Source organism: Fukomys damarensis, unplaced genomic scaffold (genome assembly GCF_012274545.1).
Source record: "Fukomys damarensis isolate Sample0158 unplaced genomic scaffold, DMR_v1.0_HiC HiC_scaffold_4, whole genome shotgun sequence".
NCBI lineage: Eukaryota > Metazoa > Chordata > Mammalia > Rodentia > Bathyergidae > Fukomys > Fukomys damarensis.
This window is the reverse complement of record NW_022900916.1, coordinates 31663113-31678266: the sequence shown is the minus strand read 5'-3', so window position 1 is coordinate 31678266 and position 15154 is coordinate 31663113. Positions and strand designations below refer to the sequence as shown.

At 44.2% G+C, this 15154-nt stretch overlaps 1 protein-coding gene across 3 annotated transcripts in view; it reads right to left on the bottom strand.

Moving 5' to 3' along the window:
• The window catches only part of Mindy4 (MINDY lysine 48 deubiquitinase 4), a 110954-nt gene that overhangs the window by 95251 nt on the left and 549 nt on the right, over positions 1–15154 (bottom strand). For all 3 annotated transcript variants that reach the window (XM_033757586.1, XM_010628329.2, XM_010628328.2), the window contains exons 2-4: positions 8531–8650; positions 4869–5104; positions 1554–1797 (exon numbers count right to left, since the gene is read on the bottom strand). In XM_033757586.1, coding sequence (XP_033613477.1) covers positions 1554–1797; positions 4869–5104; positions 8531–8650 — 600 coding nt within the window. The remainder of the gene's footprint in view (positions 1–1553; positions 1798–4868; positions 5105–8530; positions 8651–15154) is intronic.

Here is a 15154-nt window from a genome sequence, read left to right as displayed (position 1 = left end):
TCGGTTTCCGCACCCCGGAACCAAAAAAAAAAAAAAAAGGCTGCCCCAGCCTGGGTGTGAATGCTACCCACCTTACAGGGTGGGTAACCTGGATAGGATATAAGGGATAGAAAGAGGGTCACTGCTTATCACTTTAGCTTGCTGCCTTGCTACCTTCTGCCTGCCATGAACTGCAGTGAACTCCTCTGTGATGCCCTCTGCCAGGCCACCCTGCCTTGGAGCCAGCTAATTATGAACTGAGACCTCTACAAACTGTAAGTTACAATAAACCTTTCTACCTTTAACTTTGGGTGTTGGATATTTTTCTCAACAAGACAAGTACCCAATGTGGCACCAAGATTTACCAGAGCTTGAGGTGTTCTTTACTGTTATTTACTGGCAATAAAAACGAATGCATAAAAAGCCTACTTCACTTAAGAATGCCCATGCTGAAGCATAAGAATTATTAACGTTATTCAATCCAGGCCCAACATCTGCTGAGTAGGAAGGATGGTGGTAAGCGCTTGGTGACCATCTAAAATGCTGAACGAATTTGCTGTTATTTTCATGAACCACTCAGTGACAAAACATGGTGATTCAGACTTGGGTTTTGGGCATGAGTTTCTTAAAAATAAATTGAGTCTATCATGTCAAGGCAAACAAATGGTGTATTGTTGTAGTGATAAAATACAAGCTGCTGGGTAAAAACCAGAATTTGAAAATTTGTATCCACCACTGTGAGCCTGACAGCTTTGGTTTACTTAATAACTTTTCTGATAAAGTGGGTGATAACATCAACAGGTGAGAGTTTTTAAAATGAAATGTGTTCATACTTGGATAATCTATGTAACTCAGTAACCAATATTTTCCAAAGGACCAATTCCTTATGTTAATGAATTATGCAGGGATAAAAGACTCAAAGTATAAGAGAGACCAGTGAATATTTATAAAGTACAAAAGTTTGATGATATGGTTTAAGATTCCACATTAAGTAACTATAATTTGTCTAGTTTTAGGATACCCCTAGTTTTCTGAAAAGACTGTGTTAAAGTACTTTTAATATTCTTAAAATACTTTCCAAATACCTATTCTGAGGTCATTATTTCTTCATGCACTTCAATCAAAATATCATATTGCAACAGACCAAATTCTAAAACAAAAATGAGACTTGAATTGACTTCTACTAAGCCAAATAGTAAGGACATCTGAAAAACAAATGTAAAACAGTGCTACTCATCTCATTAGTTTTGGGAGGGTGCTTTGGAAAAAGTAGGTTTTTTATTAAAATAGGTGTGTTAAATATGAGTTTACTAATGGTATTTTAATGATTTAATAAGTAAATGTTTTTTAATTTTTCAGTTTTAATTTCTAATACAGGAAATGTCAGTAGACACCATCCACACAAACTTGTCCAAGGCCCAGGCATCAGTGATGTGAGAGCCAGGGAAGAAACAGGTAGGTACTCTTCCCATGCCCCCAGATCCCCTTCTGTCTGGAGGGCACCCTATAATTCCAGGCTGTGTTCTAGCCCTGTTATCACTCCCCTATCTCACAGCAAGGAAGAGTGGCCCCACCTGTGAGGAACTGGCCATGGGTCCAGCCATCATGCCTCGGAAAATCAGGCCAGACTTGGGCCTGGCCTTCTCTCCTGCCTTCTTCACATCAGTACAAGGATCCAGCAAGTGAAGCTTGTCCATCTTCTCCCATGCTGATGTCAAAGGGGTGCTTTCATCTGGTACCATGTGCCCAGGCTTGCTCTTGTGCGGGGGCCTTTTGCGTGACAAATTACTAGCTATATCTCCATCAAGACTGTCTTGTCTGCAAAAAAGAAATAACTGCATTAAAATGGACTCCCCAAAAGGAATCAATAATGATGATAATAAATTCCACAACCATGGTCACTCAGAACAATCCAGTTTATATATACCTGTATATGTGTGTATATACATACTGGTGTATACATGTGTGTGTGTCCTGGTATATATGCATACATGTGTGTATGTGTATATACATGGGTGGATGGATATAGATATAGATATAGATATATGATGATTCTTAATCAGCCAGTGTGTTGTGATAAAAGGTAAGCAACAGAAAATACTCTGGTATCACAGCATCCAGCCTACAAAATAAACAGACATAGCAAACAAGTAAACAAAATCTGAAATGATGGTCCATGATATGATCCCTCAAGCTCTTGCTTAATCAGACCTAAGTGACCCAGGAAAACCAGAACCCTGCAAAACAGCCCTGGGATGTGTAGAACTTGGCTCCACTATGCCACTTGAGAGTGGTGGATAAAACCCATGGCAAACAGCATCTCCTGCCTATTCAGCAAAGTTTTACAGGTGTGCCAACATTGGCGGGGGGAGAGAAGGAGGAGACAAGCAGGAGGAGGAGGAGAAGTTAAGAGTGGAAGCAAGGAAGTTGTGAAAAAGAACAAGAGCCCAAGATATGAAGGAAGAGACTCAGTGAAAGAGGAGCCTTCCTAGGATTGCTCAGAAGCCAGCATTCTCTGACAGCCCAACTGCGCTCTACCCCTGGGCCATGGTGTGGGTGAACACTGACACCTGCTCTCTGCCACACTGCCCTCCAAGGCTGAGTCACACGTGACAGCAGCAGGTGCATTGCTGTGATGGGAGCCCGTCAGGCCAAAGGGGAGAGCCAGAAGGGCTTCAGCCAAGGCTGATCTGTGTCAAGAGACTGATCAGGTGAGAAAGCCCCAAGAGACCACGCCGGGCTAAGCAGACAGGCATGTACAGCAGGACGTGCCCAGGCAAGCAGGGGCACTGGTCACAGATGGAGTTTCACAAGTTAACCTAAGGAGTCTGGCTTTTCTCCTAAAAGCTGCAAGGAATGTCCATCCATCAGTCTTTTGGGAAGGAGCAGCCTGGCCAGACTTGTTTTGTGAGAAGCTTCCACCATGTCACGTGGGGGCTGGATATAAGGAGAAGAGTTGCACAGGGAAGAGGGTGGGTGGGAGTAGGAATGAGGCCCATGCCAGCAGTGAAGAGAGGGTGGTGGGGAAGTCGGGTGTCACTAGGGAGCTGACGAGACCCAAGGAAGGAGAATAAGGGAAGATACCCAAGTGCTGGCTTGAACTTCTTCATTGCTACATTTTTGTTTTGTATTGTTTCTCAGAAATATTTAATTTCTCAGCCAAGTGAATGCCTATGACAGAGGGACCAACTTCTTCATACCTTGAGATAATTACTTTTAACAGCCCCATCCTTTTGCAGTTTGACACCCAGTCCCTGAGCTTCAGCCGCCCTCGGGAAATGAAATGCTTTTCTTCTCAGTGAGAAAAAAAACAGATCCTTTTCCCAGAAGTTAAACTCACTATGGGGGACTGTTTAGGAGACTGCTGGTAAGGTAGAGTGTGACGTTGTAAGTTAATATTCTCCAGATAACAGAGGTTCAATTAAGAGTGCCAAATCACGTTCTTCTTGAGAGTTCCATGGACTTTATCCTTCAGATTTTCACTTCTATAGTGTTTCATTGCCTTTTAGAATATTATTACTCCTGCTTTTGAAAAAGCCCAGCAAAGCAGGCCCCTGAACCTTAGGTGTCTCAGAATATAAAATAAATAATTTTAATAATCAGTATCCTCCATCACAAAGAGCTTCAGTCTCATGACCTCTAGAAAAAAAATAATGGGGCTCCACAGCAGAAATTCTGAAGCACAGAGTATAGGAAGCTGAATAATGACCCCCCTGGAAAAAAAATCCAAGTCTTGATCCATGTAGACGGTGAATATATCACCTTACATTTGTAGATGTGCTTAAATTAAGCATCTTGAGATGGGAAGATCATTGTGGATTACCTGGTAGGCCCAGGGCCATCACTATGGTCCTTCTTGGAAAGAGACAAGAGGATGAAAGTAGTAAAGTAAATAAACCTCTTTTAGTAGTAGTTAGGTGATGTAACAATGCAAGCTTGAGTGGTGTGCCTGAAGGTGGAGAAAGGGCCAGCCGCCAAAGAAGGTAGGCCTTTCGGAGGTGAGAAAAGAGAGGTGGTGGGTTTTGTCCTCAAAGCAAAACCTCAAATGGACTGGCCTTCAGACACCTCACATGTATGCAGTGGGACTGACTTTGGACTTCTGACCTCCAGAATCCATTCACATTGTAAGAGACATTTACAGCCCGTTGACTTTAAATAAAACAGATTATAATATTCTCCACGATGCAGGCAGACCTTATCTGTTAATTGAAGGCCTTCAGACCAAAACCTGAGGTTTCTCAGAGAAGAAGGGATTCTTCTTCAAGACTATAACACAGAAACCCTGTCTGAATTTCCAGCCATCAGTCCCTGCCCTAGACAACAGACTTGCCAGCCACCACAACTGCATGAGCCAACTCCTTAAAATAAATCTCTTTATATATACTTGTGTGTGTGTGTGTGTGTGTGTGTGTGTGTGTGTGTGTGTGTGTATACACATCTACCTACACAGGCAGTCCCAGCTTACAATAGTTCAGCTTACAGTGTTTCAATTTGACAATGGTGTGAAAGCAATACACATTCAGCCGAAACCATACTTCGAATTTTGAATGTTGATCTTTTCTAGTGACTTGTAATACATTACTCTCTGGATGCTGGTCAGTGGCAGGAAGCTTTGGCATCTAGTCAGCCACAGGGTTACAACAGGAAACAATTGATACTCTACAGTGTATGGTGCTGCTGGGCTTTAATGTTCTGTAGGTCAAGTGAATTAAATGTTTTCGATAGGATTTTCTGACTTACAGTGGGTTTATTAGGACATAACCCCATCACAAGTCAAAAAGCATCTGTATATGCTACTAGTTCTATTTCTCGGGAGAACACTTGCTGATAAAACCACTAAGTTAGAGCAGCAATAGGAAGCTACTACACAGAGTAAAGGGAAGAGATACCTGGCCTTGCTTGTTTCTGCTAGTGGTGTTCTCCATCCTGTGTCTTCATCTGAAAGGTCATATATATTCACCAGCGTGGTCTCTGAGCATCTCACCGGCAATTTGTTATTTTTCTTTGGAATTGAGAGTGCAAGGATTGGAGTTTCTTGGTTTAAATTTTTATCCACATTTCCAGAGTAATCCAAAAAGAATCTAGTAATGAGTTCAAGGCTTGTTTTTAGAGGATTTTCTTTTGCCTATCAGTGAGAGGTGGGAAAAATCATTAATCGTGGATATAAATTCTTTGACATAAGTTTATTTACTTCTCACTCATTCATACAGGCTTTCAGCAAACACTACTGCATAAGCCAGGTACTGTGTTGGATAGGGATACAGAGATGAAGACAAAATCTCTACTGTAAAAGAACTACCATCCAAAGCATGGGTCAGGCAATCCAGTGAACAATCACAATATAATGTAATATGAATTCAGGAATGGCCAAGTAATTTTCCTTTATATGCAAATTCTCCTGGGAATAATTTTATAAAATACCTATCCTTTCATTTTTAAAAATTTAACTAACTCTGTAGATCAAGAAACATTTGGGGCCCGAATATTTTCTTAATGTATGACCTCCCCATGGAGCAGAAAGTTAATATGAAAAACATAAAAAGACACAGTGCACATGCCTGTAATTCAGCACTTGGGAGCTGAGGCAAGCAGATCACCACAAGGTCAAAGCCAGCCAGGGCTCCATGGTGTGTTCAAGATCAATCTGAATTACAAAGCAAACAAAAAAAGGGTTTGCCAGAAACCCTTGTGCTGTTTCAAGAAATGAAAAATGTCCAGAGGCAGTCAGGATGGTAAAATTGCCTCAGTCATTTGGGCAGACATAGCTATCCAAACAGGCTGGCCTCGGGCACCTGTTATTCGTCAGTCTTCACCCCAGGGTCTGCAAATATCCCAGCTCTGCTGAGCTGTGGTCAGACAAGGGGAGTCCGGGGATTTTGCAATCTATTAGTTAGTAGCAAAGCATCTGACAGAGTCTGGTGCAGAGAAGGCTTCAGTGTGTGCCCAGTCCTTCCCCTGCTATTCTTCTGATCTGACCGCAAAACTCAGACCAAGACCACATCAAGGGACTGTGACCAAATTCAACAGCCTTATCAGATAAGATCAAGGGGTAGTTTTATTTGTTTACTCACTTTCTTTTAGCATTGGACTGAGGGAAGGGAAGGGGAGGGGAGGGGAAGGAAGGGACCTCAGACACAAAGCCTCAACACAGGCAGGCATTCCACAGCCCGCCCATTCCCTCTCCCGCCGATGCCGGCCCCAGGCTGAAGGGAAGGGAAGGGAAGGGAAGGGAAGGGAAGGAGGGGGGGAAGGGGAAGAAAAGGGGAGAGGATGGGGAGGGGAGGGGAGGGAAGAGACAATTTTGCCTAAGTCTGAGGTCACAATGAACAGAGTCAAGGGAAAGAAATTATTTCAATTTCTTGCTTTTTCTCTCAGTAAGAGAGATGTATGGCCCTGAACTGTCTGAATCATACCTTAAGGTCTTCATATCACTTGCTCACAGCAGACACACGGCCTTTACATGAATCTAGATGTTGTTTTGCAAAACTTCAGTTTCACTTAAGCATTTAAATTCACCATATACCTCACAGGAAAAAACAAGTTCCTAGAAATATTAACATTAAATTGCAGGACTTTCCTAGGATCATATTACCTTTGGGCTGAATGAATGACAAAAATTGTCATGCAACAGCCTGATAAGCCCATATTTCTTTAAAATATGGGCTCCACTTTATTGTGTCATAGCTAATAACTACTATTTGAATTAAATAATCAGGGCTCTCACCAGGGTCTAATGAAAATATCTTAGGTATTTTAAGGTAACGTACTATATTATGACAAGGAAATAAATATAATTTGAATGGCAAAAGTACTTCTTGGAACTTAGGTAAAGGTGATTTTGCAGAAAATCTCAATGGACCAGAAGGGCTAGTTAAATTTTCTGGGCATCTATCTCACTTCCTGGGAAGAATATTCTCAATTGGTGTGGCACATGCTCCTGCCTCAGAATGTACCAGACAGAAGATTCGAGTGTCTGCTACTGAGGCTGAAGGTCTTCCTCCTCCAGCCCTCAGTTCAAGAGTGCACTCAGGAAATGGAGGCACGGTGTGAAATCCCAGACCCAGAAGACCAAGGCCAGCTGGGTGATGTCTTACCGAGCCTTTGAGATGACTTCACCTGGCTGCCTCCACCTTTTTCTCCTCAAAGGGAACAGGCCAGAATAAGGGTTTCTGGGAAGCACAGAGCACCAGGAGGGTGGGGGACTGTTGGTTGAGGTTTACAGATTTTCCTGGAATTCTGTTTCACTTTATGATTTAAAACCAGGCCTAAGATCCTCTCTGGCCCATTAGATGGTTTTCAAGGGCCTTGGAGGCTCCTCTGGATGTCTTAGAAATAGCCTTGGCCTTACCTCTAGATTAATATACTCTGCTGAAGTGTTATTTGAAAAAGAGAATGACAATTAAATAATAAGCTTGATCGCTATTACAGGGATGGAATTGGGAATCTGAATCCCAACACTGTAAGTGACTGAGATTTCAGACAGCCACTATGCCCTGGCTCACAGCTTCCCTCTGGGGATGCGGAGGGTCTCATTAAATCAGTGGTTTAAAGGCTATTTTACTAGGCCCTGAGGACTGGCCCAGAAGGCCAAGCAGGTAGGACCATCTTCCTGTTCCTGCTTCCAATAGGGCATCCTCCTTTGTTTTGTATATTGAAGTTCTGTGTGAGATACCATTGTACTGCCTTGGTTTTTAAATTATGGTAAATGCAGAACTACATGGTCAATCATAGTTTCTTTCTGACTCTGACACTATGAACCACAAGGCAACATGTGCCAGGGAAATTATTCGATAAATGAATTAGAAAATTCTGTCTTACTAACAGAAAGGTTAATTAAGTTGTAATTACAGCTTCATTCATTCACATATTCATTCAGTGACTCATTCATTTATTTCACAAAAACATACTGATGATGCTTCACTATTATCACCAGACAATAAATTAATTATAAGGACACAATAGCATACAAAAGAGAGATTGTCTCTGGCTTACTGCAGCATCCAAGTTCATGGGAGAGGCAGATATTAATTAAATAATCATATAAATATCCTATTGCAAATGTGACAGATCTACCAGGCACCATGAAAACCTGTAACAGCTTGTAAGTGGATGGAACCTGGGGATCAGGGAAGGCCGTCCCCACTGGAGCAAGCGTGTTCCATTTGCTTTGACTCCAAAGCACTTCTGCCTGAATTATATGTCACAGCAGACTTAAGACCAAGGTGTTACTTAGAACGGAAGAAGGAAAATCTCCTATAGGCAGGGGATGGAAAATTTTAGTATAACAATATTATATTCTTAAGTAGAGTCATACTAAAAATAGCTTCGTGTAGGGAGGGGAGCACACAAGAACAACAGTGGAGGCTGGGCACAGCCACAGGCTGGGGTTCAAATCAAGCACAAAACAACTCCACACACAACATGCCTGCCGACCAGAAGCGCAGAGCTGGTGGAAGAGGAAATCCCTAGGGCAGCCCTACGCCAGGCACCTGCCCCATGGGCGCTGCAGACTCAGTTCCGGACTCCACATCCCATCTTAGTAAGTACGTACCTTGTTCTCCCTGTAGAGAAGCTCAAGGTGCAAAACCTTTCGGAGATCATTTCTGCTGTTTATGCTGAGGTCAGAGCGAGGGCGCTCCTGGTCCATGGTCACACATGTCTTCTTCAGGCCCTGAAGGAAGATGTCTGAGTTATTGCTTGCTTCTTTAAATCAAAACTTTCTGTCTTCTGAAGCAGGGTAAACAAGAGACAACTGATGTTTTTCATTATGATCATTCTCAAACACTGACTTAAGAATTCATTTTTATTTAAATCCTACACTTGGCATATAACCTTCACAATTTTTCTGAATTTTACAACAGCCCTGTGGTGACCGGTCAGCTAAGGCTGGGGTTGACAGCCCTTTGTATTGATAAGCAGTAAAATCCAGGTAACCTACACATCCAGAGCCAACTCTGAGGTCTGGAGCTTGGCCCTACAGTTGTAAGTATGAAGTACAGTTGGAATACAAAGCTTTAAAAATAAAAGAAAAAATAAACAAGGGGCCAATATTCATTCCCTTCATTTCCCAAATGGAGAAACCAGGAGACAAGGAGGGTTTCCTAGTTACATGGGAGAATCACACAACTGACCACTCCAGCCTCTGAACCTGTGATTCTGGGACCTTGATCCATGGGAAGCCCCTGGTAAATGTGTAGTAAGTAGCCAGAAAAGCCACTGTCTCTCATCCCACCCTGGCCCAAAGACTGAGGTCCTGACAATGGTAAATTACTCTTGTCACAAGCACCTGGCTTCTACTTGAAAAACAACCCCAGCAGCTGCTGCCTATAATCCTGGGAGCCACTGTGGGCATCAAATGTCTAAAGGATGAGACAATGCCTCACAAACCTCTCAGCCTCTCAGCCTGTGTCAAGGGATTCCTTGCTCCAGATGGGATCCCAGACTTCCAGTGCTAGGCCAGGCTTGACTTTTCCTTTAGCCTTTGTATTCAGAATTTCGTAGAGATGCTAGCTAGTTGAAAAACAAGACCAGACCTGCTGCCTGCTATGAATTTCGGTAAGGAGGTTCACTGGAGCAACTACAAGAATGAACATGGCCTTGGAACAAGGAGAGTGAAAAAGAGGTCTTAGGGAAAGGGCACAGAAAGAAATGCATGTGGCTGTTGGAGCACGGTAGATGAAGCACATGAGGGAGAGTCAACTGGAAGGAGAGGTGGGGCTCCAAAGCAACCACTTGTGGTTCATGTGGGCTTAACCATGGCCTTCCCACCTAATGTGGTATGGGACGTTCTACATGAAAGGATCCTCCCTCTCTGGTGGATATCTGTATGTTCATCGATAGTTCCAGTCAGCAAATGTTGGTACCTTTAACACCCTCTTCGTGTGAAGGATGCAAGCACTTGGGGAAGTTTACAAGGATGTTCTCAGGAGTCAACAAACCCTCAACCCCATCCAGCCCACTCAATATTTCACTCAAAAAACACGGGCCCTATACCTACTATGTTCCAGGCTCTGCTGTAGACGTAGGGATGCAGAAAGAATAAGAGCTAACATTCTTTGGGGAAATCAGCCTATAAATCAATGGTAAGCATTCAGTCATGCAGCTGCTAATATGCACCACTATGGAAACAATACAGGAAAAGCAAATAGAAAGACAAAGGGAGCTATTTTAGATAAGCAGCTATTTGTTTGGCATCACCACGTGCTCTCTTGTCTTCTGGTTTCCCCATTTGTGAGCTGAAAGGCATGAACCACTCATTTACCAGTCCATCTGCTAGAGGCAGAGAGGTGAACAGGTCAAAGATCTACCCTCCTACAGCTTACATTCCATAGGGGAAAGACAAGAAGTCTAATATGCTGTGGGGAGAAAGGTATATATAGTAGGGTAAGAAAACAGAAAGACCCAGGAGCTGGTGTGGGGAAGGAATGCTATTTTGTGAAAAATGGCCAGGAAAGCTTCACTGATTGGGTGACAATGAGCAGAAATATGAGAGAAATGAAGGGTCAGCCCAGACAGACACTTGGGAGAGTAGTGTTCCAGGCAAGAAATAGCAAGTGCAAAGGACCTGTGGCAATTGCAAGAGCTAGTGCATCTACAGCTTTATGGCCAAGGAACAAAGGGGAGATATCAGGTCAGAAAGGTCACCCAGGGCCTGACAAGGAAAAAGCAAATAGGCTTTGGTGAAGAGGGAAGGACTACTCTGGTATGAAAAACTATAACAGTACATAAGATCCTAATGAGATAATTGACAATGTGAAATAGGAAGAAAAGGACTAAAGGTGTAGAGAAAGTGGGAAGAGTAGCGGAAAGGGAATAAGGGAAAACAAAAAAATACGAGAAAATGAAAAAATGGAAATAAAGTGTTTGTAAATGGGGAGGGGAGGAAGGGGTGAAAGGAGGGCAGGGACAAGGGGAAAAAATGGGAACCACGATCTGTCATGTAAAGGTACAAGATCCCAATAATGAATGTAACTGTACTGTATACCTCAAATGTACCAATAAACTCTATTTAAAAAAAAAAAAAGAAGGAAGGGCTACAGGAGGATTTGAGAAGAGAAGGGTGAGGGACTAACATTTTTAAAGGATCACTTGGGGGCTAGGTTGAAAACACAATATAGGAGACAGGTGATTAAGCAAAAACAACTTAGGGGGCCACTGAACAATTCACAGTTCACATGACAGACAGCAGTGACACGTACCAGGGCAGAGGTGATAAGAAGTGGCTGCTTTCTCTGTCTGTTCTGATGGTAAAGCCCACAGACTGTCTGATGGACTGGATGCAGGTTCATAAGAAGGAAAAGAGCCCCTAACCTGTAGGGTGTGTGCTGACTCTAGGTAGTGTCAGAATTGAGGGGAATTGTAGGACACTCAGCTGGTGTGCAAAGTGTTGGAGACCTTGTTGTTACGGGGCAGAAGACACACATTTGGTGCTAAAAATGTTGTGAGTCGAGCCACTGTCAGAGGCAGGATGAGATAATTAGACATCCACATGGAAATATAGCATAGTCAAAGAGTTCAGTTCAGGGTGAGGCCAGCGGGAGATAGACATTTTGAGATAATCTGCAGATAGAGGATACCGGAACCCATAAGACTGGCTGAGATGCTTAAAGAACACATGGAAAGTAGAAGGGAAAATAGCCATATAGTGAGTCTTTGATCCGCATTCACAGCACAAATCAGGGAAGGGGTGGGGGACAAAGAAGGAACCCCCAGAGAAGGTGAGGGAAAGACAAAAGCAGATGTCACCTGGGAGCCAAGAAGAAGAGCATAATCAACTGTTGCAAACACAATTCTCAGTTCAAAGAGAGCAAGCAGTGAAAATGAGAGATCAGTGAGGATTTTGATAAGAGCAGTCTCCCTGGATTGTGGGGATAAAAGCCCAATTAAAATGAGCCTGAGAGGAAGGGGCTGGGGATTCAGCTCAGTGGTGCCACTGCCTGCCTCACAAGCACAAGGTCCCAAGTTTGATCCCTGGTACCAAAAAAATAAAATAAATAAAATAAGCTGAGAAAGTTGGAGGCAGAGGTGGAATCAGAGTACACAGCTCTTTCATGGGGTGTGGCTGTAAAGGGAGAGGTAAAGACTCCCAGCCACAAGGTTTGGGGGTCAAGCTGGGGTGAAGTAGGAGCCTGTATGTGTGCTGATAAGAATATCCCAGAAGGATGTATGGAGAGGGGATTATTCAGGGAATCAAGCGGGGATGGAGTGACTGGTTTGGGCCCAGAAAGGTTTATACATGTACAGGTGGGAGCCTATTGACCATTCTCGCTTCTCATGACAACTTCTGCTTTTTCAGTGAATTCAGATGCGGAAAGAACTTTGGGATGAGGAGAGAGAAAGTGGGGTGCTACCCAGGATTTGAGAGTGATCAGGTACACAAGCACCCCTGGGACACCACCGTGTGAGCGGCCATGGCCTTAAAGTGATGTCGTCAGCTTGGTGGTGATGTTCTGTAATCTCTTTTGGGTCTGCAGGGGCAGACACGGAGGAGGCTGAGCTGACTTTTACCCAGCTAAGAGAAGAATAAGGGAAGGAGGAGAGACGGGCAAGAGTGTGAAGCAGGTTAGGAAGCACGTGATTATGACAGTGGGTGGGTAAGACAGAAAAGTTGGCAGGAACGATGGATACACACGTGGGTAAGGTTGAAAAATAGGCTGTGTGGGACTGAGAAGAGGAATGCGCTGAAAAGAGGCAAGGTGGGATGTTTGGAATTGAGATCACAAAAAGGGTGCAGCACTAGTATGAACAAGCCTGAGCCCCAGGAAAGGGTGTCACATTGGGGTTGGATCGCTGCAGGAGGGATCACAGAACCCATCACATTAGAGGAGTCACCGAACCCTGACACTACCAGGGGCTTCTCAGGAGTCTCCTTGAGAGCAGACTACACTTAGGGAGTCCAAGGACACCCTCATGGCTGGAGGGTAGAGGACTATGGAAGCCAGGGTGGAAGTGCGGCAGGATTTAAGAGATTGGAGTGACCCCTGGGAAACAGGAAGATTCATTTAGGTTTTAGGTGAACACAGACTGAACGACTCAACAGACTAATGTCCAGAGGTTGAGTGGGGAAGAAAAGGGAAGGTTCCAGTTTATACACTGGGTCAAAGGGGTTGGTCTTCCTAATGATGTAGCAAGCAAGTTTACAGAAACAGGACAAGGGCAGGAAGTTTTATAATTTCTCCTTGATAGAAGACAGAGCCTCATGAAACTTGTGCGAATGACATAAAATGTGTTTATAGGACATAGTTGCCAAGTTTATCTGTACCAGAACAAGAAGTTATGGAGCAGGGATCCAAGGTTGGGAAAAACTCATTTTTCTTCAAGTTCTGCTTCAGAAGAAGAGGTCTAGGGGAAAGCCAGGTCTTGAAGGATCAAACAGTGATAGGAAGTCAGAGGAGGGTTTGAGCAGGGTAGTGCTTTGGTCTAGCCTGCTCACCCTGGGTGAGTTTTTTGGTCACCTGGTCTCACAATCATACTGTGTGAAAAAGAACAATGAAATTATTTATCTCTCTCAGGACACTTCGAAGAATTTGAGAAAACAGCATCCAGAAGGTGCCTGGTTCCGTGATGGAAATTCTGCTCAAGACTGCTGAGTAGCTGCCCGTGTGAAGCCTGTGCAGAAGCCCTGAGCTGGGTGAGACCAGGAGCCACCCAGCTCTGCGTGACTTCCTGAGTGACTCGGCCCACTCCTTTCTACTCTCAGGACCTTCGTGTGTGATGACGAGACATGGGAGGCAGAGGAGGCCAAGGGGACTAGGCGGCTTCTAAAGTGCTGCCCTGTTCAGGGGTCATCCCTGGGGCCGCGTGTGGACAGCGACACAGGTGGATTATTAACTGTGACAGACGCACCAATAGGCACACCCAGACAACATGAGTCAAGGATCACTCTGGCTGAAGTCACCTGAGAAGCTCTCCGGAAGAGGGAATTTGGTTGGGGTGGACCTGGGTGGATCAGGGGAAAAAATAGGGGAGAGGCTAAAAATGAGGATGGGATGGTAAGCTGGAGTCGTGCTGTCAGGCACCCATGGGTGTCTTCGAGACTTTTGATCTCGTCCGTGTCCAAGAAAGGAAGGGCCTGAGGAAGCCCTCTCTCAGAGTTCTGCCTGATGCCCAGATGTAAAGGAAACACTGGGAGCGGTCAGCCTCGCAGGGTGTGTCACTGACACCCAACAGCCAGGCCCGGTGATGGAAGGTCAAAGCAAGAATGATGAAGCCAGATGCATTAAAACAATTTAAATAAAAACAAAATATAAATATGCACAAGGCCCTGAGTTCAATCCCCTTACCACAAAAAAATAAAATAAAATGTGAAAAGCATACGAAAGCACTTTCAAAACAAGTGTACGTCAGAGATGGGGACGCAGGTATAAAGTTAATACCTATGTGCACATTTTATCTGTGTGTCAGACATAAGGCCTGGGAGCTACCCATATACTGTATTATTATTAATGCTCATTTCAAATCTGCAAAAGGTGAATCTGATTTTTCTACTTTAGAGATAAAGACAGTAACATGCAGAAGCTTACACTTTCACACTGCAAACTAGTAACAAATATTTGAACCTCCTCCATCCAACTTCTCCATTCAGATAGTTGTGTGGGAGCCTTGCGTGATGGTGCACACCTGTGATCTCAGCACTCAGGAGGCTGAGGCAGGAGGATCTCCTGAGACCATCTCAAAAAACAAAGCAAAAGCGCGGAAGGGCAGGGAGGGTCAACCTCAGACAAACGTCCCCCAGCCCAACTCAACAGTGCATCACACAAAACAGAACCCTTAGCGCATGGCCCTCAGGTACTTCTCATAGAATAAATAAATGGATGATTCCCAGCACCTCCCGTTGGTGATCCCCAACCAGCCCCTTCCACACCCAGGACGCCATCACTGCCAGAGCAATTTAAATACTTTAAAACTCTCCTGGGACAAAAACACAAGGAGAATTTACAAATTTCTCCTACAAAAAAAATTAGTACTACAGCGGGACTCTCATCATTGATTAAAATGACTAACGGTTTGACTCTCAAGAACTTTTCTCAGCCCTTTGGGCTCGTTGGGGGAAGTGTTTTCCCAGTGGTCCTGGAACGAGTAATCCTGGAGGCCGAAAACCCAGCTCGGGCTGCAGCCCACCTGCAGAACCCGGAGCCAGAAATACTTAGCTTCGCCCTGGAGACCCTGCCCAGCC